The 26,203-nt window shown below is 44.6% G+C and overlaps 2 protein-coding genes across 2 annotated transcripts in view; both read right to left on the bottom strand.

The window, feature by feature from the left end:
- LOC141271986 (uncharacterized) overlaps window positions 1-26,203 on the bottom strand; it is a 1,184,418-nt gene that overhangs the window by 1,094,614 nt on the left and 63,601 nt on the right. The window lies entirely within an intron of this gene.
- LOC141272037 (uncharacterized) overlaps window positions 23,540-26,203 on the bottom strand; it is a 234,212-nt gene continuing 231,548 nt past the window's right edge. Inside the window, exon 10 of the mRNA XM_073682327.1 lies at window positions 23,540-25,050. Within this exon, the coding sequence (XP_073538428.1) occupies window positions 24,245-25,050 (806 nt within the window). The 3' untranslated portion in view covers window positions 23,540-24,244. The remainder of the gene's footprint in view (window positions 25,051-26,203) is intronic.

Below are 26,203 nucleotides of genomic sequence, written 5' to 3'. Positions count from 1 at the left end.
TCATCAGCTGCATCTAAAGTAAGCAGGATATTTCCATGTTCTAATAGAAATATGGTCTTGTGGGACAAGGACATAATAACAAGAACTTACAAAGCATTAGTGCAGCCTCATCTGGAATATGCAGTTCAGTCCCGGCCCAAGTTCATAGAAGGAATGTTCTGGAATTAATGGGTCTTCAATTCTTTATTGTATAATGCTAAAAATGCACCCACCATTGAAGTAGTTATGACTAACATTGGCAAGTACCCAAAACTCATAGGCTATGTACTGCCTACCACCGTACCTAGATGCAGGGATGCACATAGATGAGGCCCCAAGTTCTAATTCACCCCCACCCTTCCCGCCCCCCAGAAAAAGAAAATCTAATTTCACAACTTTGCAGCCCTTACAAAGTAATTTTATTACTATTGAAGCCCTTAGATTACCCTTTCATTGCCCCTATAAAGTACAATACCAACAAAAGTGCCCCCCCCCCCAGACACAGCATGAAACCCCCATAGTGAATTCCTCTCCAGTACCCTCCACACTCACAGCATGATAACCTTACGTACCACCCCTCCCGCCCCCCCGGGCAATTTTGGTGACCCCAACACAGTATGATGCCCCAGCTGTGACCCAAACACAGCCATCCACATACAGCATAACAGCCCCAACACAACTCTCCACACAGAATGATGGCCACAACACAACCCTCCACACTGTATGATGACCCCACACAGCCCTCCAAACAGAAAAATGACCTCTACACAGCCCTCCAAACAGCATAATGATAGACCCCACTCAAACCTTCACACTGTATAATTGCTCACATACTGTATAATGACCCCCACATAGCCTTGCAAACAGTATAATGAACACACAGATAGCCCTGCAAACAGTATAATGGACCCCCACATTGCCCTGTAAACAGTATAGTGGACCTCATCATAACCCTCCAAACAATATAATGTCCAACACATAGCCCTCCAAACAATATAATGGACCCCCAAATAGCCCTGCCATCCGTATTATGGACCCCCACATAGCCCTCCATAAAGTATAAAGACTCTCAAATAGTCCTCCATATAGTATAATGGGTCCCACATTGCCCTCCATGTAGTATAATGCGCCCAATATTGTCCTCCATGTAGTATAATGGTCCCCACATAGTCATCCTTTTAGCATGGTACACCAGACATTGCCCTCCATACAGTATAATTGGCCCCACATTGCCCTCCATGTAGTATAATGCACCCAACACTGACCTTCATGTAGTATAGTGCACCACACGTAGTCCTCCATACAGTATAATGGACCCCATATTGCCCTCCATATGGTATGATGGGACCCACATAGTCCTCCATACAGTATAATGGGCCCCATTGCCTTCCATGCAGTATAATAGGCCCCACATAGTTCTTGATGTAGTATAATGCGCACCCGTACTCCACGAGGCAATATCAAGTTCTAATTTATAAAGTAGCGGTTTATAATTTAGGTCATAAAGTAAGGAAAGAGAGTTTTTGATTTTTGTCCCTATGTTGTCCCAGTTATTTTTAAAGGGGGATAGTTTTGGTGCCAGTATTCTGGTTCTATATTTATGTTCATTAAATCTGATTTGGAAAAATTTATTTTGAAGTTTTTTAGTGGACATTGTAATTGATCGATGAGGATCCATGAGGAAAAAAGGACATCATCTGCAAATGCAACTTTATGTTCAGTTTGGCTACTAGTTAAGCCTTTAATGACAGGATTTTGTCTTATTTTTTTTGTAAGGTTTCTATTGTGAGAATAAATAGAAGGGGTGAGTGAGGGCATCCCTGCCTTGTCCCGTTTCGAATTTCAAAGCTAGGGGAGAGCTCGTTATCTTTAATCTGGGGGTGACTTTTGTGTATAGGACTAACATTTTTTCAATGAAAAGGGCAGGGAAGCCAAATTTTATCAAAGTTTGTTCCATGAATATTCAATAATGACACAATCAAAAGCTCTTTCAGGAACAGTTGTGAGGATTGTTGTTTGGATATTTTTATGTTTTGCTAAGTACATAGCGTTTAGAGTTCTGATGGTATTATCTTTGGCTTTTTTTCCTTTTATAAAACATATACTACCGTTCAAAAGTTTGGGGTCACCCAGACAATTTTGTGTTTTCCATGAAAACTCATACTTTTATTTATCAAATGAGTTGCAAAATGATTAGAAAATATAGTCCAGACATTGACAAGGTTAGAAATAATGATTTTTATTAGAAAGAATAATTTTCTCCTTCAAACTTTGCTTTCGTCAAAGAATGCTCCCTTTGCAGCAATTACAGCATTGCAGACCTTTGACATTCTAGCTGTTAATTTGCTGATGTAATCTTGAGAAACTTCCCCCCATGCTTCCCACAAGTTGGATTGGCTTGATGGGCACTTTTTGCGTACCATACAGTCAAGCTGCTCCCACAACAGCTCAATGGGGTTGAGATCTGGTGACTGCGCTGGCCACTCCATTACAGATAGAATACCAGCTGCCTGCTTCTTCCCTAAATAGTTCATGCATAATTTGGAGGTGTGCTTTGGGTCATTGTCCTGTTGTAGGATGAAATTGGCTCCAATCAAGCGCTGTCCACAGGGTATGGCATGTCGTTGCAAAATGGGGTGATAGCCTTCCTTATTCAAAATCCCATTTACCTTGTACAAATCTCCCACTTTACCAGCACCAAAGCAACCCCAAACCATCACATTACCTCCATCATACTTGACAGATGGCGTCAGGCACTCTTCCAGCATCTTTTCAGTTGTTCTGCGTCTTACAAATGTTCTTCTGTGTGATCCAAACACCTCAAACTTTGATTCATCTGTCCATAAAACTTTTTTTCCAATCTTCCTCTGTCTGTGTTCTTTTGCCTATATTAATCCTTTCCTTTTATTATCAGATATGGCTTTTTCTTTGTCCTGAAGGCCAGCATCCCGGAGTCGCCTCTTCACTGTAGACGTTGACACTGGCGTTTTGCGTGTACTATTTAATGAAGCTGCCAGTTAAGGAACTGTGAGGCGTCGATTTCTCAAACTAGACTCTAATGTACTTGTCTTGTTGCTCAGTTGTGCAGCGGGACCTCCCACTTCTCTTTCTACTCTGGTTAGAGCCTGTTTGTGCTCTCCACTGAAGGGAGTAGTACACACTATTGTAGGAAATCTTCAGTTTCTTGGCAACTTCTCGCATGGAATAGCCTTCATTTCTAAGAACAAGAATAGACTGTTGAGTTTCACATGGAAGTTTTCTTTTTCTGGAAATTTTGAGAGTTTCATAGAACAAACAAATGTAATGCTCCAGATTCTCAACTAGCTCAAAGGAAGGTCAATTTTATAGCTTCTCAAATCAGCCAAACCATTTTCAGCTGGGCTAACATTCTTGTGCAAGGGTTTTCTAGGGTTTTTTAAACATCCATTAGCATTCTTACACAGTTAGCAAACACAATGCACCATTAAAACACTGGAGTGGTGGTTGTTGGAAATGGGCCTCTATACACCTATTGCAATAAAAACAAGACGTTTGCAGCTAGAATAGTCATTTACCACATTAACAATGTATAGAGTGTATTTCTGATTCATTTAATGTTAGCTTCATTGAAAAAAAAATGTGCTTTTCTTTCAAAAATAATGACATTTCTAAATTACCCCAAACTTTTGAACGGTAGTGTACTTGTTCAAGGTTTAATAGATTTCGTAAGATATTTTGTATTCTGTTAGCTAGCATTTTGGCATATAATTTATTGTCATTGTTTATTAAAGAAATTGGTCTGTAGCTGCTGCATAATGTTGGATCCTTCCCTTCTTTGGGAATGAGGGTGATGTGAGCTGAGAGGGCTTCTTTGTTGAAGGAGTTTTGTTTATAAAATTAAAATATTGTATTATGTATGGAGCCAATTAATCTTTAAACGTTTTATAGTATTCAATAGAGTATGCATCTGGACCTGGCCTTTTCCCTCTAGGACTTGACTTAATTGCTGTGTCTAGTTCTTTTATTGTTATTTTTATTGTTGTTTTTGTGGGTCAGAAAGTGTAGAGAAATTTATTGCTTTTATTTATACAAGAAAAAGTCATAAGTTACTTACCGGTAACGGGATTTTTCAGAGACCATGACAGCACCACGAGAGAGGGGATCCGCCCACCAAGGAAAGGAAACCTACATGCTTAAAAGGGGGCGGCCCTCCCTCTCGCCTCAGTTTGGATTACAGAGCATTGAGAGGACCGCCAGGTTAGTAGACATAGCAAAACAATCATAAAAATAACATTTTCATACAACACCACTAAGTGAGAAAAGGTTGTAATTAATAGATGAGGAGTGCTCCCATAAGGTGAAGGGAGGGAATATAAGGGTGCTGTCATGGTCTCCGAAAAATCCCGTTACCGGTAAGTAACTTATGACTTTATCGGTCGACCATGACAGCACCACGAGAGAATTGCAGAGATGAAAAAAGTGTAGGGAGGGACCACAGCCTGGAGCACTCTTCTCCCAAATGTGAGGTTGGATGAAACACCCAAATCATAGAATCATAGAATGGTAGAGTTGGAAGGGACCTCCTGGGTCATCTGGTCCAACCCCCTGCTCAAAGCAGGATTCAATCCAGTCTATAGTGCCTATAGAAGATAGATGGAGAAGACCAGGTAGCAGCCTTACATATGTCTTCCATCGAGACACCAGTTTTCTCCGCCCACGAGGTCGCCACTGCTCGGGTAGAGTGAGCCTTCAACCCCTGTGGCGCTTCTTCACCGCTGGAGACATAGGCTAGAGTATCTGATCCACCTAGCTATGGTGGATTTAGTAACCTTAAGCCCCTTCCTCACCCCTTGGAAGGAGATAAATAAGGAACTATCTTTCCTGAAGGCCTGGGTGACTGACAGGTACTTAATCACACATCTTCTAACATCTAAGGTATGGAACTCTGCTTCTTTTTGGTTTCTTGGATTAGGACAGAACGAGGGAAGTATTATTACCTGGAGTCTATGGAAACGGGAAACTACTTTAGGGAGATATGCCGGGTCCGTTCTAAGAATTATTCTATCGTCCAGGATTAGAGTGAAAGGTGGGGGTGAAGACAGAGCCTGGATATCACTAACCCTTCTAGCTGATGTTAGAGCTATTAGAAGCGCTGTTTTAAGGGAGATGGACTTAAGAGATGCCGACTCTATTGGTTCAAAAGGTGAACCGGTTAATGCTTTTAGAACTAAATTTAGATCCCAGGGTACTAAATTGCTTTTGATAACCGGTCTGGATCTCAACACAGCTCTAATAAAGCGAGAAATCCAGTAATTCCCTGCCAAGTCACAGTTATATAGAGCACCTAAGGCCAAGACTTGGACTTTAAGGGTGCTTGTCGCCAACCCCATCTCGAGGCCCTTCTGTAAAAATCCTAAAATTTTACTAATTGGAGCTCCCGTACCAACTGTAGAACCAGAGAAAGATTAAAAATGTTTTTTCCAAGTTCTAGCGTAAATTCTGATCGTGACAGGTTTTCTACTATGCATTAGTGTAGTCACTAGATCTCGGGAGAATCCTTTGCGTTCTAACAGGGACCTCTCAAGTTCCCCACCATCAAGTGGAGGCCAGGAGCTTGAGGATGGAGTATCGGACCCTGGCTGAGGAGATCCGGGATTTCTGGTAGGACCCAAGGATCGGAGATGGACATGTTCCTCAGGCATGAGAACCAGGGCCTCCTGGGCCAAAAGGGGGTGACCAGAAGGACCCTCGCCTTGTCCTCTCTGATCTTTCTTAGAACCATGGCCTTCCGAAATCCGGGTGGCTCAAAAGGCTGGTACCGATTTGGAGGAAGGACCCTTCTCAGCCGGGGGGGGGGGATCATCCCTGGAGGCTGCAGATTCGTCCATCCTGCTGTAGCTGTGATGACTGGACTTAGATGCCGAACCTCGTTTTCCTGAGGACCGGGCATTACCAGAAACACGCGGGCGATGCACCTTTTGGGGCTCCCCAAACTGCCACTGAGATGGTAGAGATGGCGGCTGCTCAACTTGCTGCTGCAGTAGCTGCTGCTGCTGTTCACTATCAAACTCCATGATAGGGAGAATAAAGCTGGGAAGCCCTGAACAGTGGTGCCTGGCCAGTTAAATAGGCCTTGATCCACCCCTCCGCCACCAGATTTCAATCAAATTCCTTTTTTTTTTTCCCCAGTACCTTTACAAAGAGGGACTATAAGGTACAGACACCCTATAAAAGCACTACAAGGCACAGGGGCACCCTGAAGCACTGAGAGATACTATGAGGCCCCATTAGGTACTAAAAGGCACTATGAATCGCTATGAGGTACTAACAGGCGCTATACGGCACTATGAATGCACCATAAGGCACTATGATATGCTATGAGTCACTATGATATGTTATGCTATGAAGAGCCATAAGGCGCTATGAGGCACTATAAAGCACTATGATGTGCTTTGAGACAATAACATGCGTTATGAGGCACTGTGAAGCGCTATGCGGCACTGTGAAGCGCTATGCGGCACTGTGAAGCTCTATGCGGCACTGTGAAGTACTATGTGCTATGAGGCACTATTAAGTGACCTGAAAAGCTATGCCATGAGGCACCATGCTATAATGCACCGTGAGGCACCATGCTATAATGCGCCGTGAGGCACCATGCTATAATGAGCCAAGAGGCACCATGCTATGATGAGCCAAGAGGCACAAAGCTATGATGCGCCAAGAGGCACCATGCTATGATGCGCCAAGAGGCACCATGCTATGATGTGCCAAGATGTGCTATGAAGCGCTATGCTATGATGCACTATGATGTGCCATGAGGCACTATGATGTGCCATAAGGCGCTGTGAGGCACTATGATGTGCTATGAAGCGCTATGCTATGATGCACTATGATGTGCCATGAGGCGCTATGCTATGAGGCACTATAATGTGCCATGAGGCACTATGATGTGCCATGAGGCGCTGTGAGGCACTATGATGTGCTATAAAGCGCTATGCCATGATGCACTATGATGTGCCATGAGGTGAGGCACTATGATGTGCTATGAAGCGCTATGCTATGATGCACTATGATGTGCCATGAGGCACTATGATGTGCTATAAAGCGCTATGCTATGAGGCAGTATGATGTGCTATAAAGAGCTATGATGTGCAATGAGGCACTATGATGTGCCATGAGGCGAGGCACTATGATGTGCTATGAAGCGCTATGCTATGATGCACTATGATGTGCCATGAGGCGCTATGCTATGAGGCACTATAATGTGCCATGAGGCACTATGATGAGCCATGAGGCACTATGATGAGCCATGAGGCACAATGATGTGCCATGAGGTGCTGTGAGGCACTATGATGTGCTATAAAGCGCTATGCCATGACGCACTATGATGTGCAATGAGGCACTATGATGTGATATAAAGAGCTATGATGTGCTCTTTGTGAAGAGCAAAGAGGCTTTATAAGGCACTGTGAGGCACTGCGCTCAGATTTATATTTAAAAGAGTAATCCATCTGAATGAAGGATAAACCTTTCCTTTGGGTGGTAAATCTCAATTATCAGACTAGCCCCACCCGAAGGAGCCAACTGATGAGAAGCAGCTGGACAGCAGACCTTCACAGAGATCATGTGCTGTATTAACACCATGTGCCGTCCTATGGATGGAGTAAACAGACTGGAGGACAACAGTAAAAACCTCTCAGTGTCACTTTAACATTTACTGAGCAGATTGAGGCTCATTTTTGTGGTAAATTCTGAAGGCCAATCATGAGGCTCTGGCGGCCCAGACATGTGGCTAACTTTAGCCTAGAGGTCTAAGGTCTAGCTTCCGTCCTGAAGCCAAATTTAAAGCACGAGGCCCTTGGCCCAGATGGGGTCTTACAGAGCGCACACACACCCATTTTTGAGTTTTGCGCAAACATCCTTCAGCCTTTCCTAGAAACCATACCAAGCTGACACCCGGTACTATGTGCAGGGAGCGGTCCTGCACCGCTCCCTGCACATTAACCCCCTCAATGCTGCAATAAAAGTCGATCGCAGCATTGTGGGGGCAAGGGGAGGTGATCGCCGATACTCACCTCTCCTGCTTGCGTCCAGCGCTGTCTGCCGCGGCTCCCGGATGTTGCCATGTCGACCCGACATCCGGGTCACCAGAGAGAAGGAAGATACTTTGGTCATGCACAGTGCATGACCAAAGTATCTTCTCCCTCTGCAGCAGTGACAGAGCCTGTATAGCACAGGGATGCTGCTGCTGCTGCTCTCTATGCTATACAGGCGATCTGAAAATAAAATGTAAAAGTCCCATAGTGGGACAAGGTGTAAAAGTAAAAAAAGAATCAGAATGTGAAAAAAAAAAAAATTGTAATAATATTAAAGAAAAAATGAAAAAAAAAAAAATCCAAAAAGATAAAAAGATATTGTACCCGTAATCAAATATTATAGTGGAAAAAAAACAATAAAAGTACCCATATATGGTATTGCCGCGTCCGGAACGACCTGACCTATAAAACTTTTCCACTAGTTAACCCCTTTAGTGAACACGGTAAAAAAACAACAAAAAAACAAAGCAAAAAAACATGCTTTATCATCATACTGCCAAACAAAAAATGCAATAAAATGCAATCAAAAAGACAAATGCAAATAAAAATGGTACCACTGACAACGTCATCTTGTCCCGCAAAAAACAAGACGCCATCCAGCTCCATCGGCTGAAAAATAAAAAAATTATAGCTCTCAGAATAAAGCGATACAAAAAAATGTTTTTCTATAAAATAGTTTTTATTGTGTAAAAGCGCCAAAACATAAAAAACAATATAAATGTAGTACTGCTGTAATCATACTGACCCGAAGAATAACGCTGCCTTATCAATTTTACCACACGCGGAACGGTATAGAAAAAAACAACAAAAAAAAATAAAAATTCCTGAATTGTTGGTTTTGTTTATTCTCCCTCCCAAAAATTGGAATAGAAAGCGATCAAAAAATGTCACGTGCCCAAAAATGGTACCAATAAAAACGTCAACTCATCCCGCAAAAAAACAAGCCGTCATATGACTCTGCCGGCCGAAATACGGAAAAATTATAGCTCTCAAAATATGGCTATGCAAAAACTAGTCTTTGCAAAAAAAAACGTCTTTTAGTGTGTGACAGCTGTCAATCATAAAAACCCGATATGATTCTGGTATCGCTGTAATCGCACTGACCCGAAGAATAAAGCGGTCTAATCACTTATACCGCACGAGGAACGGCGTAAAAAATAAACTCTAGGGTTAGGGTTGTGTTAGGATTGGGATTTTTTCAAAAGTAAAGAAAAAAAAAAGATGATATGGAAACTAGTGAGTGCATTTGCATCGGGTGCTCGGGTATGCACTGAGTATCGCGGGTGCTCGAGTGACATGCTCGAGTCTCCTCCCCATATGTTTTGCAGCTGTTATACAGAAAAAAAAACCTTGCGTGAATTGCCTGCCATGCACGAGCAATCCCTGCATATTGTTTTTTTTTTGGATGTCTAATAACCGTGAAACATGTGGGTGGGGACTTGAGCACCCGCGATACATGGTGCATACCCGAGTACCCAATGCAAACTTAAGTAGCGAGCACTTGCGCTCAAGACTAATGCCAACTTATTCAATACGATGTCCTAATGTTATCAAATTCTGTGTCGTACCTCTCGGTTCAAAATGTTCACTATACCCCTTGATAAAAACCTTGAGGGGTCTATTTTCCAAAATGGGGCCACTTGTGGGGGGTTTCAACTGTTTAGGCACATCAGGGGCTCTCCAAACGCGACAAGGCGTCCGCTAATTATTCAAGCAAATTTTACTTTCAAAAAGTCAAATGGCGCTCCTTCCCTTCCGAACCCTGCCGTGCACCCAAACAGTGGTTTTCCCCCACATATGGGGTATCAGCGTGCTCAGGAGGAATTGCACAACAAATTGCATGGTGAAATTTCTCCTGTTACCCTTATGAAAATGCAAAATTGGAGGCTGAAAAACATTTTTGTTGCAAAAATGTGAAAATTTTATTTTTACGGCTCAATGTTCTAAACTTCTCTGAAGCACCTGGGGGTTAAAGGTGCTCACCACACATCTAGATAAGTTCCCTGAGGGGTCTAGTTTCCAAAATGGTGTCACTTGTGGGGGGTTTCCACTGTTTAGGCACATCAGGGGCTCTCCAAACGCAACATGGTGTCCGCTAATTATTCAAGCAAATTTTGCATTAAAAAAGTCAAATGGCGCTTCTTCCCTTCTGAGCCCTGCTGTGCGCCCAAACAGTGGTTTGCCTCCACATATGGGGTATTGGCGTGCTCAGGAGAAATTGCACAACAAATTTTGGGGTCCATTTTTTCCTGTTACCCTTGCAAAAATAAAAAAATTGGGGTCTAAATTAACATTTTTGTAAAAAAAATGTTCATTTATTTCTTCCACATTCCAAAAATTCCTGGGAAGCACCTGAGGGTTAATAAACTTATTGAATGTGGTTTTGAGCACCTTGAGGGTTGCAGTTTTTGGAATGGTGTGACTTTTGGGTATTTTCTGTCATACTCCCTAAGAAAATGTTTTTTTTTTTTTTTTAAGGTTGAAGGAAGACTAAGTCCATCTAGTTCAACCCATAGCCTAACCTGTTGATCCAGAGGAAGGCAAAAAAAAAACCACTAAGCTCCACATTGGGAAAAAAAATTCCTTCCCGACTCCATACGACAATCAGACTAGTTCCCTGGATCAATGCCCTATCAAGGAATCTAGTATATATAACCTGTAATATTATACTTTTCAAAAAAGGCATCCATGCCCTTCTTACATTTTAACAGTGAATCACTCATTACAACATCATGCGGCAGAGAGTTCCATAGTCTCACTGCTCTTACAGTAAAGAATCCCCGTCTGTGATTATGATTAAACCTTCTTTCCTCCAGACGTAGAAGATGCCCCCATGTCCCCGTCTCTGGCCTCAGAGTAAAAAGATCAGTAGACAGGTCTTTGTACTGTCCCCTCATATACTTGTACATAGTAATAAGATCACCCCTAAGCCTTCGTTTTTCCACAGTAAATAACCCCAAGTGTAATTACCTGTCTTGGTATTGCAGACCCCCCAGTCCTCTAATAACCTTGGTCGCTCTTCTCTGCTCCCGCTCTAGTTCAGCTATGTTTTTCTTATACACCAGAGACCAGAACTGTACACAGTATTCTAAGTGTGGTCGCACTAATGACTTGTATAGAGGTAAAATTATGTTCTCCTCATGAGCATCTATGCCTCTTTTAATGCATCCCATTATTTTATTTGCCTTTGCAGCAGCTGCCTGACACTGGCCACTAAACGTGAGCTTGTCGTCCACCAATACACCCAGGTCTTTTTCAGTTACAGTTTTGCCCAGTGTTTTACAATTAAGCATATAATTATACATTTTATTTCCTCTGCCCAAGTGCATTAGCTTACATTTATCCCCATTAAAGCTCATTTATCAGCCCAAACTTCTAGTTTACATAGATCCTCCTGTAATATAAAATTGTCCTCCTCTGTATTGATTACCCTGCAGAGTTTAGTGTCACCTGCAAATATTGAAATATTACTCTGTATGCCCCCCACAAGGTCATTAATAAATATGTTAAAAAGAAGGGGGCCCAATACTGACCCCTGTGGTACCCCACTGTTAACTGAGACCCAGTCTGAGTGTTTTCCATTAATAACCACCCTTTGTTTCCTATCACTGAGCCAATTCTTAACCCACATACATATATTTTCCCCTATCCCCATGGTTCTCATTTTATGTATCAACCTTTTGTGTGGAACCGTATCAAAAGCTTTTGAAAAGTCCATATACACAACATCCACTGCATTTCCTTGCTCCAGTTCGGAACTTGCCTCCTCATAAAAGCTGATCAGATTAGTTTGACTGGAGCGGTCCCTCGTAAACCCATGTTGATATTGGGTCATGAGGTTATTCTTCTTCAGATACTCTAGTATAGCATCTCTTTGGAAACCCTCCAGGTTTGTAAATTTAGAAATCGCTGGTCAACTTTTAACCCTTATAGCTCCCTAACAAAAAAAATTTTGGTTCCAAAATCGTGCTGATGTAAAGTAGACATGTGGGAAATGTTATTTATTAACTATTTTGTGTGACATATCTCTCTGATTTAAGGGCATAACAATTCAAATTTTGAAAATTGCTAAATTTTCGCCAAATTTCCATTTTTTTCACATTAAACGCAAGAGTTATTGAAGAAATTTTACCACAATCATGAAGTACAATATGTTACGAAAAAACAAATGTCAGAATTAGGGAGATCCGTTGAAGTGTTCCAGAGTAATTACCTTATAAAGTGACAGTGGTCAGAATTGTAAAAATTTGTCCGGTCATTAACGTGCAAACCACCCTCGGGGGTAAAGGGGTTAAAATCCAGTTTTCTTTTATCCTCACTATATGAACACTTTTATGTTCAAAAATGGCTGTACTTTTACTATGATACAATGCTTTATTGTATCATAGTAAAAATGCACCCAGCAGCGTGGTAGGTATGACTAACATTGGTCTGTAACCAAAACACGTAGGCCCTGTATTTCCTACTACTGCACTTGGATGCGTGTTTTTTTATATATAATAAAGTATAGAAGATTTAACTTTCAGTGCTTGATTTTACACAACTAGATTCTGAATTGATCTTTACTGCTCGTTGTCCTCGAGTTTCCTTATATCGCACTGGATTTCTAAGAACCAGAATTGACATTGATGTTAAGATAAAGTGGTGTGAAAAGTGTTTCCTGATTTCTTATTCTTTTGCATTTTTGTCACACTTAAATGTTTCAGATCACAAAACTAATTTAAACATTAGACAAAGATAACACAAGGAAACACAAAATGCAGTTTTTAAATGAAGGTCTTTATTATTAAGGGAAAAAGAAATCCAAACCTACAGAGCCCTGTGTAAAAAAGTGATTGCACCCTAAACCTAATAACTGGTTGGGCCACCCTTAGCAGCAACAGCTGCAATTAAGCGTTAGCGATAACTGGCAATGAGTCTTTTAAAAAGCTCTGGAGGAATTTTGACCCACTCATCTTTGCAAAATTGTTGTGTGACACCCCAGGGGTCTGGTTGCCACAGTAATAGAGATATTATGTCTGAGAGCAAGTGGGAGGTTTCTCTGGTCAGGAGCCCTAAGCATGCAACACTGCCCGCCCAGACCTGGGAGGGGAGGAATCTGCCCTTATAAACTGGGTCTGGGGCGGGATTAGGTTAGTCAGAGCCTGGAGAGGGAAAGTGACAACAGGAGCTCTGTAGGAGCAGGAGCGAGTGCCAGAGGCTGGAAGCTAGAGAGCTCGCCTTGGCTGAAGACACTAATACCGGACACGGAGTCCGAGGCTGTGGGGACATCTAGGTCCAGCAGCAGAATCCAACCGGCAGGGGATTCCATGTCCTCTGGCCTTAGAAACCCGAAGGCACGGTCACAAGCAAGGGACCAGCACCGCCATCGTGAAGCGAAGGCTGACAGAAGGCCCCAAGTCACCGGCCATACGGGTGAGCACCACACGGTATACTCAGGGACGTGGGCTACTTCTACCCGCATAGAGCAAGGTAGCCAGGAAAGAGTGCAGATAGTCGGGGAGGCCTACAACTCCACCTGGCCAGGGGAGATCCTGCTTGCTCACAGACTGACCAGGCCCCTACTGCTAACCAGTACTCCCGGGAGGGTCTGCTTTATACCATCAGTAAAGACCCTGAACTGCACCACACATCTCTGTGATTCCTTGCCACACCAGCACCATTACTACTGGGACGCTCACACCATCACTCCCATCATCCACCTTAGCTGCCCTGAGGCAATACTTCTCCCGTGGGGAGTTATCCCATACTCGGCTGCGCAAACAACATCAGCCTCAGCGGTCGACAGCGCAGCGGCGGTCCCCACTGACCGCAATCCACGGGTGGCGTAGTCGGACACGGTTCTTACCTATAGACTGCCACTGGTTTGACCGCCCTGGGCACGGACCGGGTCACCGCCACACTGAGACTACAACCCCCAGCGATCCGGCTCCGGGTATCCCCCTGCACAGCACAGGCCCAGGGGGCGAGTCAACTTTGGCGTAGTCGGCAGGATTCGTGCCCGCAACCACCGGGTACTGCGTGCCTGAAAAAGAGACTTTTATACTTACCTGTGGTGAAGTTTCCCGCCGTCCGGAGCCGTTTCCCGCCATCGGACGCCATCTTGGACCGTTTCCCGCCGTCTTCTGCCTTCTTCCCGCCATCCGCAGCTGCTTCCCGCCTTCGGAAGCCATCTTCGGGACGCCGCGCGGGAAGAAGAGGGGCATGGACGCCGAAAGCGCGTGAGATCCGAAGCTCCGCCCCACGCTCCGCCCCACGCTCCGACGCTGCGTAAGGTCCTGGAAGGAAGGAAGAGCGACGCTGACGTCATCGGAGCGCGACGCCAGGTCCTCAACCCCGACGATCGACTGCGGAGCCGCGGCCTACGGAAGAAGAGCATCGCAAGGTAGGCCACGGTCCACTAGGGGGGATGTCGGACACTGAGGGGAGCTCCACTGCCACAGCCACCGCCAGCGAAACCGCTGCAGCGGTCATGCCATTCACTATGCCCTATATCCCGGGGGCAACCTGGCTACCCCAGTACTCAGGGGAGTCACATACTCTAAATGACTTTAGAGAAAGACTGGATAGCCTCTTCCAGGTGTACCCCCTCACAGAAGAGCAAAAAGTGAGCATCCTGGTGGCCCAGTTAATCGGGGCAGCCCAAAGGGAGGTAAAGTCCTGGTCACCTGGGAAGAAGAGGACTGTCAGAGAGATACTAGCCCGTCTGAAAGACACATTTGACACCCGCACCTCAGCCGAGATAAAACTAAGATTTTACGGGTGCAAACAACGGGCACATGAGAGTATAAGAGACTATGCTCTAAACCTACAAGAGGCCCTGAGAGCCATTAAGCAGGCAGATCCTGACAGCATGGGAAATGAAGACAAGCTGTTGACCGAACAATTTATTGAGGGTCTACTGTGCAATGCCAACCGAACCCAGTTGCGAGCAATGGCCTTACAGGACCCTGACCTGGACTTTGCACAGTTCAAGGACAGAGCCATCCGGGTGCTCCGAGAACCGGCACCAGGTGGCGCTGTGACCCACAGGAGCCCTGCTATCACTTACCACCAGGAGACGGCGCCCTTGTCTGCAGGTCCTGTGGGAGCTGATGCGCAGGCCTTGAACAATGACCCGGCAACAGACCTGCACCACCAGGTCCAAGAGCTGACTAAGAGTGTTGCCGCGCTAACCAGAACTGTGCAGTCTTTACAGGTCTCTTCTCCGGAAAAGATCCAGCTGGCATCCGGACCGGAGGACGTCCCATGGCGCCGACTGAGGAGGACCCCACCGGCCAGAGGAAGACCCAGCGACAGATACAACGAGGACGGACGACCCATCGGCCGCCGCTGCAATCAACCCGGACATATGGCAAGGTACTGTCATTTAAACGGGCACAACCTGGGGTAGAGGGCCAACCCCCAAGCATAAGATCATCAGGCCCATCAAACTGGCGTGACAAATACGTAGGGGGACGTCCGGTCTTGCCTGTGGTACTGGATGGCATTCCTATGAGTGCCCTACTAGACACTGGGTCACAGGTCACCACCATCCCGTACGTGCTCTTCAAGCAGTACTGGAATGACTCGGACATAACCCGCTACCCAGATGACGACCTGAGCATTATCGCCAGCAATGGTCAGCCCGTGCCAGATAGGATTTAAGGAAATGACCATCAAGGTCGGTAAAGTTGAACTGCCGGCACAAGGACTTATCATTGTGGACATTGACCGTCGCGAGAGTCACCCAAAAATCACCCTAGGTACTAACGTAATTGAAAACTGTCTTGCAGAAGTGATTCTTATTTTGCAACAGGTTGCCAAGAACGCCAGTTCCAGCCAGCAGCGTGTGCTCCAGAAAGAGATCCGGGCACTGATGAAGCGGCAACAAGTGGAACTATCTGGTGGTGAGATAGGTAGCGTGAGAATGTGTGACCCGTTCCCTATTGCCATGCCCCCGAAAAGTGAGATGATGATTTGGTGCCGGGCAGCTATTGGTCTAAGAGGTAGAGACTACCAAGCAATGGTAGAACCCGTCTACTCAGACAGTAGGCCCACCATTTTGACAGCACGGGGGGTGGTCGATGTACGCCATGGGAGGGTGCCCGTCCGCATCATTAATATCGGGGAGAGAGAAGTATACCTGCCCCAGTATGCCACGCTAGCCAAATTGTTCACCATCAACCAGAACTCTGTACAGGCCGTGGAACCCTTGCCTCCATCTCAACCAGAGGAAGGTAACGGCTCTAAGAAACCAATGGAGGACTGGTGTCAGCAACTGCATTTGGGTACTGACTCCACTCCCTCACACCAAAAACAGGGAGTCTATCGGGTGGTTCAAGAGTACGAGAGAGTGTTTAGTAAACACCCGCTAGACTTCGGGCGAGTAAAGTGGGTAGAACATCACATCCCCACGGGAGACCATCCTCCCATAAAGGAGAGATACCGACCCGTACCCCCTGCACACTATCAACACGCCAAGGGGATGCTAAAAGACATGAAGGAGGCTGGGGTAATTAGGGACAGCTGTAGCCCCTGGGCAGCTCCACTAGTCTTAGTGAAAAAGAAAGACAACACCATGAGAATGTGTGTAGACTACAGGAAGGTCAACCGTATCACACACAAAGATGCGTACCCGTTACCAAGGATAGAAGAGTCCTTAGCTGCATTAAAATCTGCTAACTTCTTCTCTACTTTGGATCTCACTAGCGGGTACTGGCAGGTTCCTGTAGCAGAGGCGGACCGGGAGAAAACCGCATTCACCACCCCGATGGGACTCAGCGAATTTAACTGTATGCCGTTCGGGCTCTGCAACGCACCAGGAACCTTCCAACGGTTGATGGAATGCTGTCTGGGACACCGGAACTTCGAGACGGTCCTACTATACCTGGACGACGTCATCGTCTATTCCAAGACCTATGAGGACCATCTGGAACACCTGGCAGAAGTGTTTGAAGCCCTGGCAAACTATGGCCTAAAGGTAAAACCCTCAAAGTGTCATCTACTGAAACCAAAGGTACAATACCTGGGACACGTGGTGAGTGCTGACGGAGTAGCCCCTGACCCTGACAAGATCACCGTGATTAAGGACTGGCCAAGACCATCCAGCATAAAGGAAGTGCGGCAGTTCCTCGGGTTGGTAGGCTACTACCGAAGATTCATTCCCGGTTTTACCAAGAAGGCAGCTCCTATGCAGGACCTCCTGATAGGCCAGTCCAGGAAGGCCAAATACCAGAAGCCACCCTTCAAATGGGAAAAGCTGGAAGAGGAGTCCTTCCGCCAGCTGAAGATGGCCCTCATGGGGGATGAAATCCTGGCGTACCCTGATTACAGCCAGCCCTTTATCCTCTACACGGACGCAAGCAACATCGGGCTAGGAGCCGTACTGTCCCAGATCCAGCAGGGGAGAGAACGGGTAATTGCTTAAGCCAGCCGAAAACTGCGACCCACGGAAAGAAACCCTGAGAATTACAGCTCGTTCAAGCTAGAGTTCCTGGCAGTGGTGTGGGCAGAAACCAAACGTTTCAAGCATTACCTTGCCTCTTCCAGGTTCACCGTGTACACGGACAACAACCCGTTGACACACCTGGACACTGCAAGACTGGGTGCCCTGGAGCAGAGATGGATGGCCCGCCTGTCCAATTTTGAGTTCACCATCAAATACCGGGCAGGACGCTCCAATACCAACACGGACGCCCTGTCCAGGATGCCAAACCTACCTGACGAAGGGGAGGATCCAGAAGAATTGGAAGAGATCGAACTCCCTGCGTTTCACCTTCATGGGATTACCCAGTATTCCCACCGTGTGAGGGGCCAGCGAACCGCTACGTTCAACCCCTTACCCCACTACAACTGGGCGGAGACGCAAGACAGTGACCCCGCAGTCCGTCTGGTGAAGGAGATGCTGACCCAGGCTGACGCCCGCCTAGACCCAGACGCTCCGGAAGAGACCAAGCAACTGTGGACGGAGAAGAGCAGACTGTTCCTCTACAAGGAGAAGTTGTGCCGCAGAATGGTCAATTCCCGGACACATGAGCTGATCTGGCAGGTGGTGGTACCGAGACGGGATGCGGCTATGGTGCTGGAGGCCTACCACAATGGAGCCGGGCACTTTGGATGGAAGAAGCTGGAGTTCCTGCTGCGTGAACGGTTCTACTGGATAGGCATGAGAGGAGCCATTGAGAGGTGGTGTAGAGACTGTGGCCCGTGCAATCTAAGAAGAAGGGACCGTGCCAGCCAGAGGACTCCCCTGCAGCCCATCATCACCAGGCAGCCGCTGGAACTGGTCGCTCTGGACCATGTTAAACTGGCTCCAAGCAGAGCGGGTATGTCTACGCCCTAACCATCGTGGATCACTACTCCCGATTCCTGGTGGTGGTCCCTGTCAAAGACTTAACGGCTCAGACAGCAGCCAGAGCCTTCCAGCTGCACTTCTGCCGCCCACACGGGTACCCGGACCAAGTGCTGACGGACCAAGGACCAGCCTTCGAAGCGGAGGTCTTCCAGGAGTTCTGCAACCTGTATGGCTGCAAGAAGATAAGAACAACGCCCTATCACCCCCAAACCAATGGACTCTGCGAGAAGATGAACCAGGTGGTGATAGATCTGCTAAAAACATTGCCCCTGGAAGAACGCAGTCTGTGGCCTGAGAAACTGCCCGATCTGGTGGACCTGTATAACCACATCCCAGTAGGTTCCACCAACTGTACCCCGGCTTACCTAATGAGAGCAAGACCTGGTAAGCTGCCTGTCGACCTGGATATGGGAGTCCTGATACCCGAGGACACCTCGCCGGAGACAGACTGGGACACAGAACGGCAGCAGCAGTACCGGAAAGTACAGGAGAGCGTCGAGCGAAGTCTCTGTCAATCAAGAGAAAGGCAGGAGAGGACTTATAACCAACATGCTCCCGCTGTTCCCCTGGTACCTGGAGAGCAGGTCTTGAAAAGAAAAAGGCGGCTCCATAAGTTGGACGACCAGTGGGAAAAGGACCCGTACACCATACTGCCCTCAAGCCACAATAACCCAAAGGTGTACGTCATCAGCAAGGATGGAGGAGAGACCACAGCCACCGTCTCCAGAGACCACCTGAAAAAGTGCCCCGAGAAGTTGCAAAGCACGGATGAAGATCAAGAAGACCCTCAACCAGTAGAGGAAAAGGAGGAAATGATCACCACCGTACTCGGAGACTTTCCCCGGTCCTGGACGCAAGTAAACAACGCTATCGTGGTGCCCGTCCTCACCTTTCTCCAGCCAGCCCCTCAAGTGCCTACAGAAGACCAGGTAGAGCTGGAAGAGCAGCCGGCCCAGGAGGCAGAAGAGTCCACACCAGCAGCCCAGGAGAATCAACCCTCTGCTAGTAATGAGCTCCGTAGGTCCACTACAGTCACTAGAGGTCAGATGCCCGCTCGCTGGAGAATCTAAACTAATGCACTGTGAATTTATCTGTTTAACTGTTTATGGTTTATGTTTGTTGCCTGTTATTAATTATGTTTCTCAGTTACCCTGCAGATTTATTTGGACTAACAGGTTATGGACACTGGATAACCGGAACAGTTTTGTAGATAGTTGCACCTTGGTGCCTCTTGTGAAGACGGCCGCGGAAGAGAAAACCTGTCTGGTGTGGCCTACTTGCGGCCCAAAGTAGCTAGCTCCAGCCTTGCAGCCATGCCCAGGGCCAACGCAAGGGGTTTGCTTTGGACAGGTCCCCTACTTCGCTTAAAGCTTCACCTTGGGTGATATGGACACCCGGTTGCGGACACGCCGTGACCTTTAAAGAACTAAAGCTTCTTGTAAATATGTTATTGTGTTATTGTTATACCCTGTATTTATGTTTCTTTAAAAAAATGTGTTTAGTCCCGGAGTACTAAAATTTACTAGGGGGAAATGTGACACCCAGGGGTCTGGTTGCCACAGTAATAGAGATATTATGTCTGAGAGCAAGTGGGAGGTTTCTCTGGTCAGGAGCCCTAAGCATGCAACACTGCCCGCCCAGACCTGGGAGGGGAGGAATCTGCCCTTATAAACTGGGTCTGGGGCGGGATTAGGTTAGTCAGAGCCTGGAGAGGGAAAGTGACAACAGGAGCTCTGTAGGAGCAGGAGCGAGTGCCAGAGGCTGGAAGCTAGAGAGCTCGCCTTGGCTGAAGACACTAATACCGGACACGGAGTCCGAGGCTGTGGGGACATCCAGGTCCAGCAGCAGAATCCAACCGGCAGGGGATTCCATGTCCTCTGGCCTTAGAAACCCAAAGGCATGGTCACAAGCAAGGGACCAGCACCGCCATCGTGAAGCGAAGGCTGACGGAAGGCCCCAAGTCACCGGCCATACGGGTGAGCACCACACGGTATACTCAGGGACGTGGGCTACTTCTACCCGCATAGAGCAAGGTAGCCAGGAAAGAGTGCAGATAGTCGGGGAGGCCTACAACTCCACCTGGCCAGGGGAGATCCTGCTTGCTCACAGACTGACCAGGCCCCTACTGCTAACCAGTACTCCCGGGAGGGTCTGCTTTATACCATCAGTAAAGACCCTGAACTGCACCACACGTCTCTGTGATTCCTTGCCACACCAGCACCATTACTACTGGGACGCTCACACCATCACTCCCATCATCCACCTTAGCTGCCCTGAGGTAATACTTCTCCCGTGGGGAGTTATCCCATACTCGGCTGCGCAAACAACATCAACATCAGCCTCAGCGGTCGGCAGCGCAGCGGCGGTCCCCACTGACCGCAATCCACGGGTGGCGTAGTCGGACATTGTTCTTACCTATAGACTGCCACTGGTTTGACCGCCCTGGGCACGGACCGGGTCACCGCTACACTGAGATTACAACCCCCAGCAATCCGGCTCCGGGTATCCCCCTGCACAGCACAGGCCCAGGGGGCGAGTCAGTTGTAATTCAGTCACATTGGAGGGTTTCTGAACATGAACCGCCTTTTTAAGGTCATACCACAGCATCTCAATCGGATTAAGGTCAGGACTTTCACTAGGCCACTCCAAAGTCTTAATTTTGTTTTTCTTAAGCCATTCAGAGGTGGACTTGCTGGTGTGTTTTTGATCATTGTCCTGCTGCATAACCCATGTGCGTTTCAGCTTCAGGTCATGAACAGATGGCCAGACATTCTCTCCTTCAAGATTTTTTGGTAGACAACAGAATTCATGGTTCCATTTACCACAGCTAGACTTCCAGGTCCTGAAGCAGCAAAACAGCACCAGACTATCACACTACCACCACCATATTTTAACGTTGGTATGATGTTTCTTTTCTGAAATGCTGTGTTACTTCTACACTTGATGTAATAGGCCCTTCCATCAAGTACAACTTTTGTCTCATCAGTCCACAGTGTATTCTCCGAAAAGTATTGGAAATCATCAAGATGTTTTCTGGCAAAACTGAGATGAGCCTTTATTTTATTTTTGCTCCGCAGTGGTTTTCGTCTTGGAACTCTGCCATGCATGCCATTTTTGCCCAGTCTCTTTCTTATGGTGGAGTCATGAACCTTAACTGAGGCAAGTGAGGCCAGAAGTTATTTGGCTGTTGTTGTGGGGTCTTTTGTGACCTCTTGGATGAGTCATTGCTGCGCTTTGGTGTAATTTTGGTCGGCCGGCCACTCCTGGGAAGTTTCACCACTGTTTCATGTTTTCGCCATCTGTGGGTAATGGCTCTCACTGTGGTTCGCTGGAGTCCCAAAGATTTAAAAATGGCTTTATATAACCTTTTCCAGACTGATAGAAAGAAATTGAGATCTTTCTCCTTTGCTCCTGAATATCTTTGGATCACAGCATGATGTCTAGCTTTTGAGGATCTTTTGGCCTACTTCACTTTGTCAAGCAAGTCCTATTTAAGTGATTTCCTGACTGAGAACAGGTGTGGCAGTAATCAGTCTTGTGTGAGGCTGGGGAAATTGAACTCAGCTTCCCAAAGATGTGATAAACCACAGTTAATTTATATTTAAAGGGGGGGGGGGGGGGGGAATCACTTTTTCACACATGGCTCTGTGTGGTTTGGATTTCTTTTTTCCTTAATAATAAATACCTTCATTTAAAAACGGCATTTTGTGTTTACTTGTGTTATCTTTGTCAAATATTTAAATTTGTTTTGTGATCTGAAACATTTAAGTGTGACGGACATGCAAAGGAATAAGAAATCAGGAAGGGGGGGCAAACATTTTTCACAGCACTGTAAGTGGGTACAACTCAATAATCTATCAGTATTTGTACAAAAAAAAAGCTAAATAAGGAGCATAAAGAATCTAAGGGCACGATTGGATGAGCTGATAAGCTCTTGACAGTTCATTTTAAAGTTCATGCTGTCAGTGTGAACATTCCGGCAATCCTCTGACAAACAAGCAAAATGCTAATTCGATGGTGATTGGATTTAGTCCAGATAAAAAATCATTATTGTCAGCACAATAGTTGTGTAAACAGGCGATATACTGCCAAAAATAGGACATTCTCTGGGTGCAGAATGCTCATATTAAGATTGTTCTGTACATAGGTGATTGGTGGTCTCTTAATGGTCTGAAGTCGGTCAATATAAATGTGCCTTTCGTTTTGGAGGAAAGATTAAAATTATGTAATTTATTTAGTCTTTGAGAGAAACATCAAAAGTGGGACTGGGTTAACATGTCCTGTACAAGTATGGAAAAATATTAAAGTTTGAGAGGCCTCAGTGGTTGATAACTTTTACTAACTAACAGAGAAGATGGTAACAAATAGCAAGCTTTCTAGGCTACTCAGGTCTCTTCAACAGGCATAGAATAACAAAATCTGAAGAGACACATTTTTATACACAACAGGGCACAGGAAGAATGCAATAGATAAGACAATTGACGTGAAGCCGAACTATCAATATGGGAAAGGAGAAACAATTGTGGATGTAAATATTGGAGCAGTTCATAAATAAGGAGTTTTACTATCTTTTCATTTACCGTTAAAAGGTGTCAACCATTGAGGACACTCAAATTTTAATATTTTCCTATCTACTGGCTAAAAAGATATATTTTTCCTATACAAGTATATAAATAACCAGTAAAGAAAAAACTTACATAAAGCTTTTCTAAAACTACCTCTAAAAGATAAGGGGGCCCACTCTTCATCTGGGGCAAAAAAATGTTCAATCTTCATAGGTGACAAGAGTTCTTTACAATGAGAAAGCAATCTGTGGAATAAAGTCAGAGCAGGAAACATCAATTGGTTAAAAAAAATGGTTACAACAAAAATCTAAAATTAAACCTTAGATGAATGCATAACATTCTTGTTAGGAATGTAAATCCAGTCTGATCAACACTTTAGATCTGTATTTTTTCTTAGGTTCTGATCCCAACAAAAGGATATACAATTTAAATGCAGATGTCCAACCACCTCTCGCACCCGAGTTGATATCAGCCATGAGAAGACGATGCTGTACGTTATCAGGAACGTTGCAGATTGTTGACTTGACAATGGTTCTGATCACTTACAGAATCGGACAAATTCTTTAAAATGAAGCTCTACTGTATTTATAAATATGAAATATTTTTATTCATATGATTGATACATGAGCATGAAAAGTATCGTTTGTTTTTCAATAAATTATATTTATTGGTAGTTCCATATATTTACTATAAAGCAGTTAGTATTGTAAGTTATATTCGCTTCTTTCGTAGACTGTATCTACTGTATTTTTTCTTTTACCTTTTGACAATAAAAAGGCTTTAAAAAGAAAATGTCTGGATCCCTTTGTGAATTATGTGATATGGAATAAGATTGTATATCTGTGCAATACATTTCCACATTCTGAACATGAAAATGTTTCTTCCTGTGTAACTTCTTTCAGGTGTAACAAGATTTGTTTGCATAGAATTCTTCACATTTTGAACACGAATATGTCTTCTTCTTTGCGTTAATTATTTGATGTACAAGAAAATTTCATTTTTTTTCTAAAACATTTCACATATTCTTAACATAAAAATGCCTTCTCACCTGTGTGTCTTTTCTGATGAATAACAAGAATTGATTTGGCTTTAAAACACTTTCCATATTCTGAACGTGAAAATCGCTTCTCCCCTGTATTTTCTGATGGTTAATAAGATGTGTTTGCTTTGTAAAACATTTCCCATATTCTGAACATAAATATGGCTTTTCCCTTGGGTGAGTTCTCTGATGTTTAACAAGGTGTTGGACTATAAAACTTTTCCTACATTCTGAACATGAATATGGCTTCTTACCTGTGTCTTTTCTGATGTTTAAGAAGATTTGTTTGCTCTGTAAAACATTTCCCACACTCTGAACATGAAAATGGCTTCTCCCCTGTGTGAGTTCTCTGATGTGCAACAAGACGGTCTTTGACTGTAAAACATTTCCCACATTCTGAACATGAAAATGGTTTCTCCCCTGTGTGAATTCTCAGATGGTTAACAAGAGTTGATTTCTCTGTTAAACATTTCCCACATTCGTGACATGAAAATGGCTTCTCCCCTGTGTGTATTCTCTGATGTTTAACAAGCTGTTTTTTCAATATAAAACATTTCCCACATATGTGACATGAAAATGGGGTCTCCCCTGTGTGTATTCTCTGATGTTGAACAAGAAGATCTTTCACTATAAAACATTTCCCACATTCTGAACATGTATATGGCTTCTCACCTGTGTGAATTCTCAAATGTTTAATAAGATTTGATTTTTCTGTAAAGCACTTTCCACATTCTGAACATGAAAATGAATTGTCTTTGGTGCGAGTTCTCTGATATGGCCTCTGACCTGCGTGAATTTTCAGATGGTTAATAAGAGTTGTGTTCACTGTAAAACATTTCCCACATTCTTGACATGAATATGGCTTCACCCCTGTGTGAATTCTCAGATGTTTATCAAGATTTGATTTGTCTATAAAACATTTCCCACATTCTGAACATGAAAATGGTTTTTCCCCTGTGTGAATTCTCTCATGTGTAACAACATGTGATTTTCGAGTAAAACATTTCCCACATTTTGAACATGAATATGGCTTCTTTCTTGTGTGAGTGCTTTGATGTTCACCATCCATTCTGTTATTTTTCTTTTGCTTAACAGTCTGTGATGGATCCGAAGATATGAGATGTTGAAAAGGATCACATGAAAAATCTTTACTGTGAAGGGCTGGAGATGCATCTATGATACTTTCATGCTCTTCACATGCAGCCAGCGTGGCACTATGATCATATACTGTAAAAGCTGAAAATATCAGATGTTCCTCTAATCTGCTGCTGCAGTCATCTGCCAAGAATAAAACTGAATATTATTTTTCAATACAACAGCCTGGAAATTATATTAATAACTAGTATTTATAAATTTTAGAATATTGTAGTAAAATTCAATTATCAACTGATTAAGTGATCGCAGGATCAAGGTTTGTGTTATTTACATTTTTCACTTTGCTGTTGAAGACAACTACTTTGAAGTTCATGTTTTATTGTGCCAGTCTCTAATCTTTTGTGAAATATGATTTATTTTTATTTAATGAAATATTTACTTAAGACTTCATAAGGTCAACCGGCAAAAAAAAATTCTCAAAATTTTCCACCGCATTCACTTTCCTTTTAACAAAATAAAAAACCAACAAACAACAATGGCGAAAATGTTTATCTAACAATATATAACATTTATAACAACATCAATGTGCAAGTGAATGAAAAACACAAGCAACACTTAAAAATACAGAAAACCAGTCTAAGAGGGCAACCCCTGATGAAGATAATGGGTGAAACGCATGTCGGGCCCGCTGGGTGAACAGATCTTGGGCATTCCATCAGTAAGTAGCAGTTATTTACATTTTCAAACACTTTCCTTAGAATATAGATGTACAAAAGCTAACTCATTGTATGTTCGACCAGCACATAGCACTATGGAACCACCATGTGGTGATGATAGACCTACTGTGGCTATTTTACATTCAATGATTTAACGGATACAAGTGTAAGAGCCACACATCTGAATAAGTACATAGGGGTGCTTGGTTTACAGGATGGTACTAATTTGTCATTAAACGTTACTAGTATCTGCATTCCCTACACGAAGCATTTTTTAGTTGCACTCTGATTTACTGTGTATAATACTTTTAATATATTTACTATTGTTAATAAAGATTATTTTAGTAAAAAAAATACTCAAATAAATACTTGGGCTTCATTCTGCCTTGGCTCTTATT

Source organism: Phyllobates terribilis, unplaced genomic scaffold (assembly GCF_046119375.1).
Source record: "Phyllobates terribilis strain yellow unplaced genomic scaffold, ASM4611937v1 Scaffold_5__5_contigs__length_657084704, whole genome shotgun sequence".
Classification (NCBI taxonomy): Eukaryota; Metazoa; Chordata; class Amphibia; order Anura; family Dendrobatidae; genus Phyllobates; species Phyllobates terribilis.
This window is presented reverse-complemented; position numbering and strand designations above follow the sequence as displayed.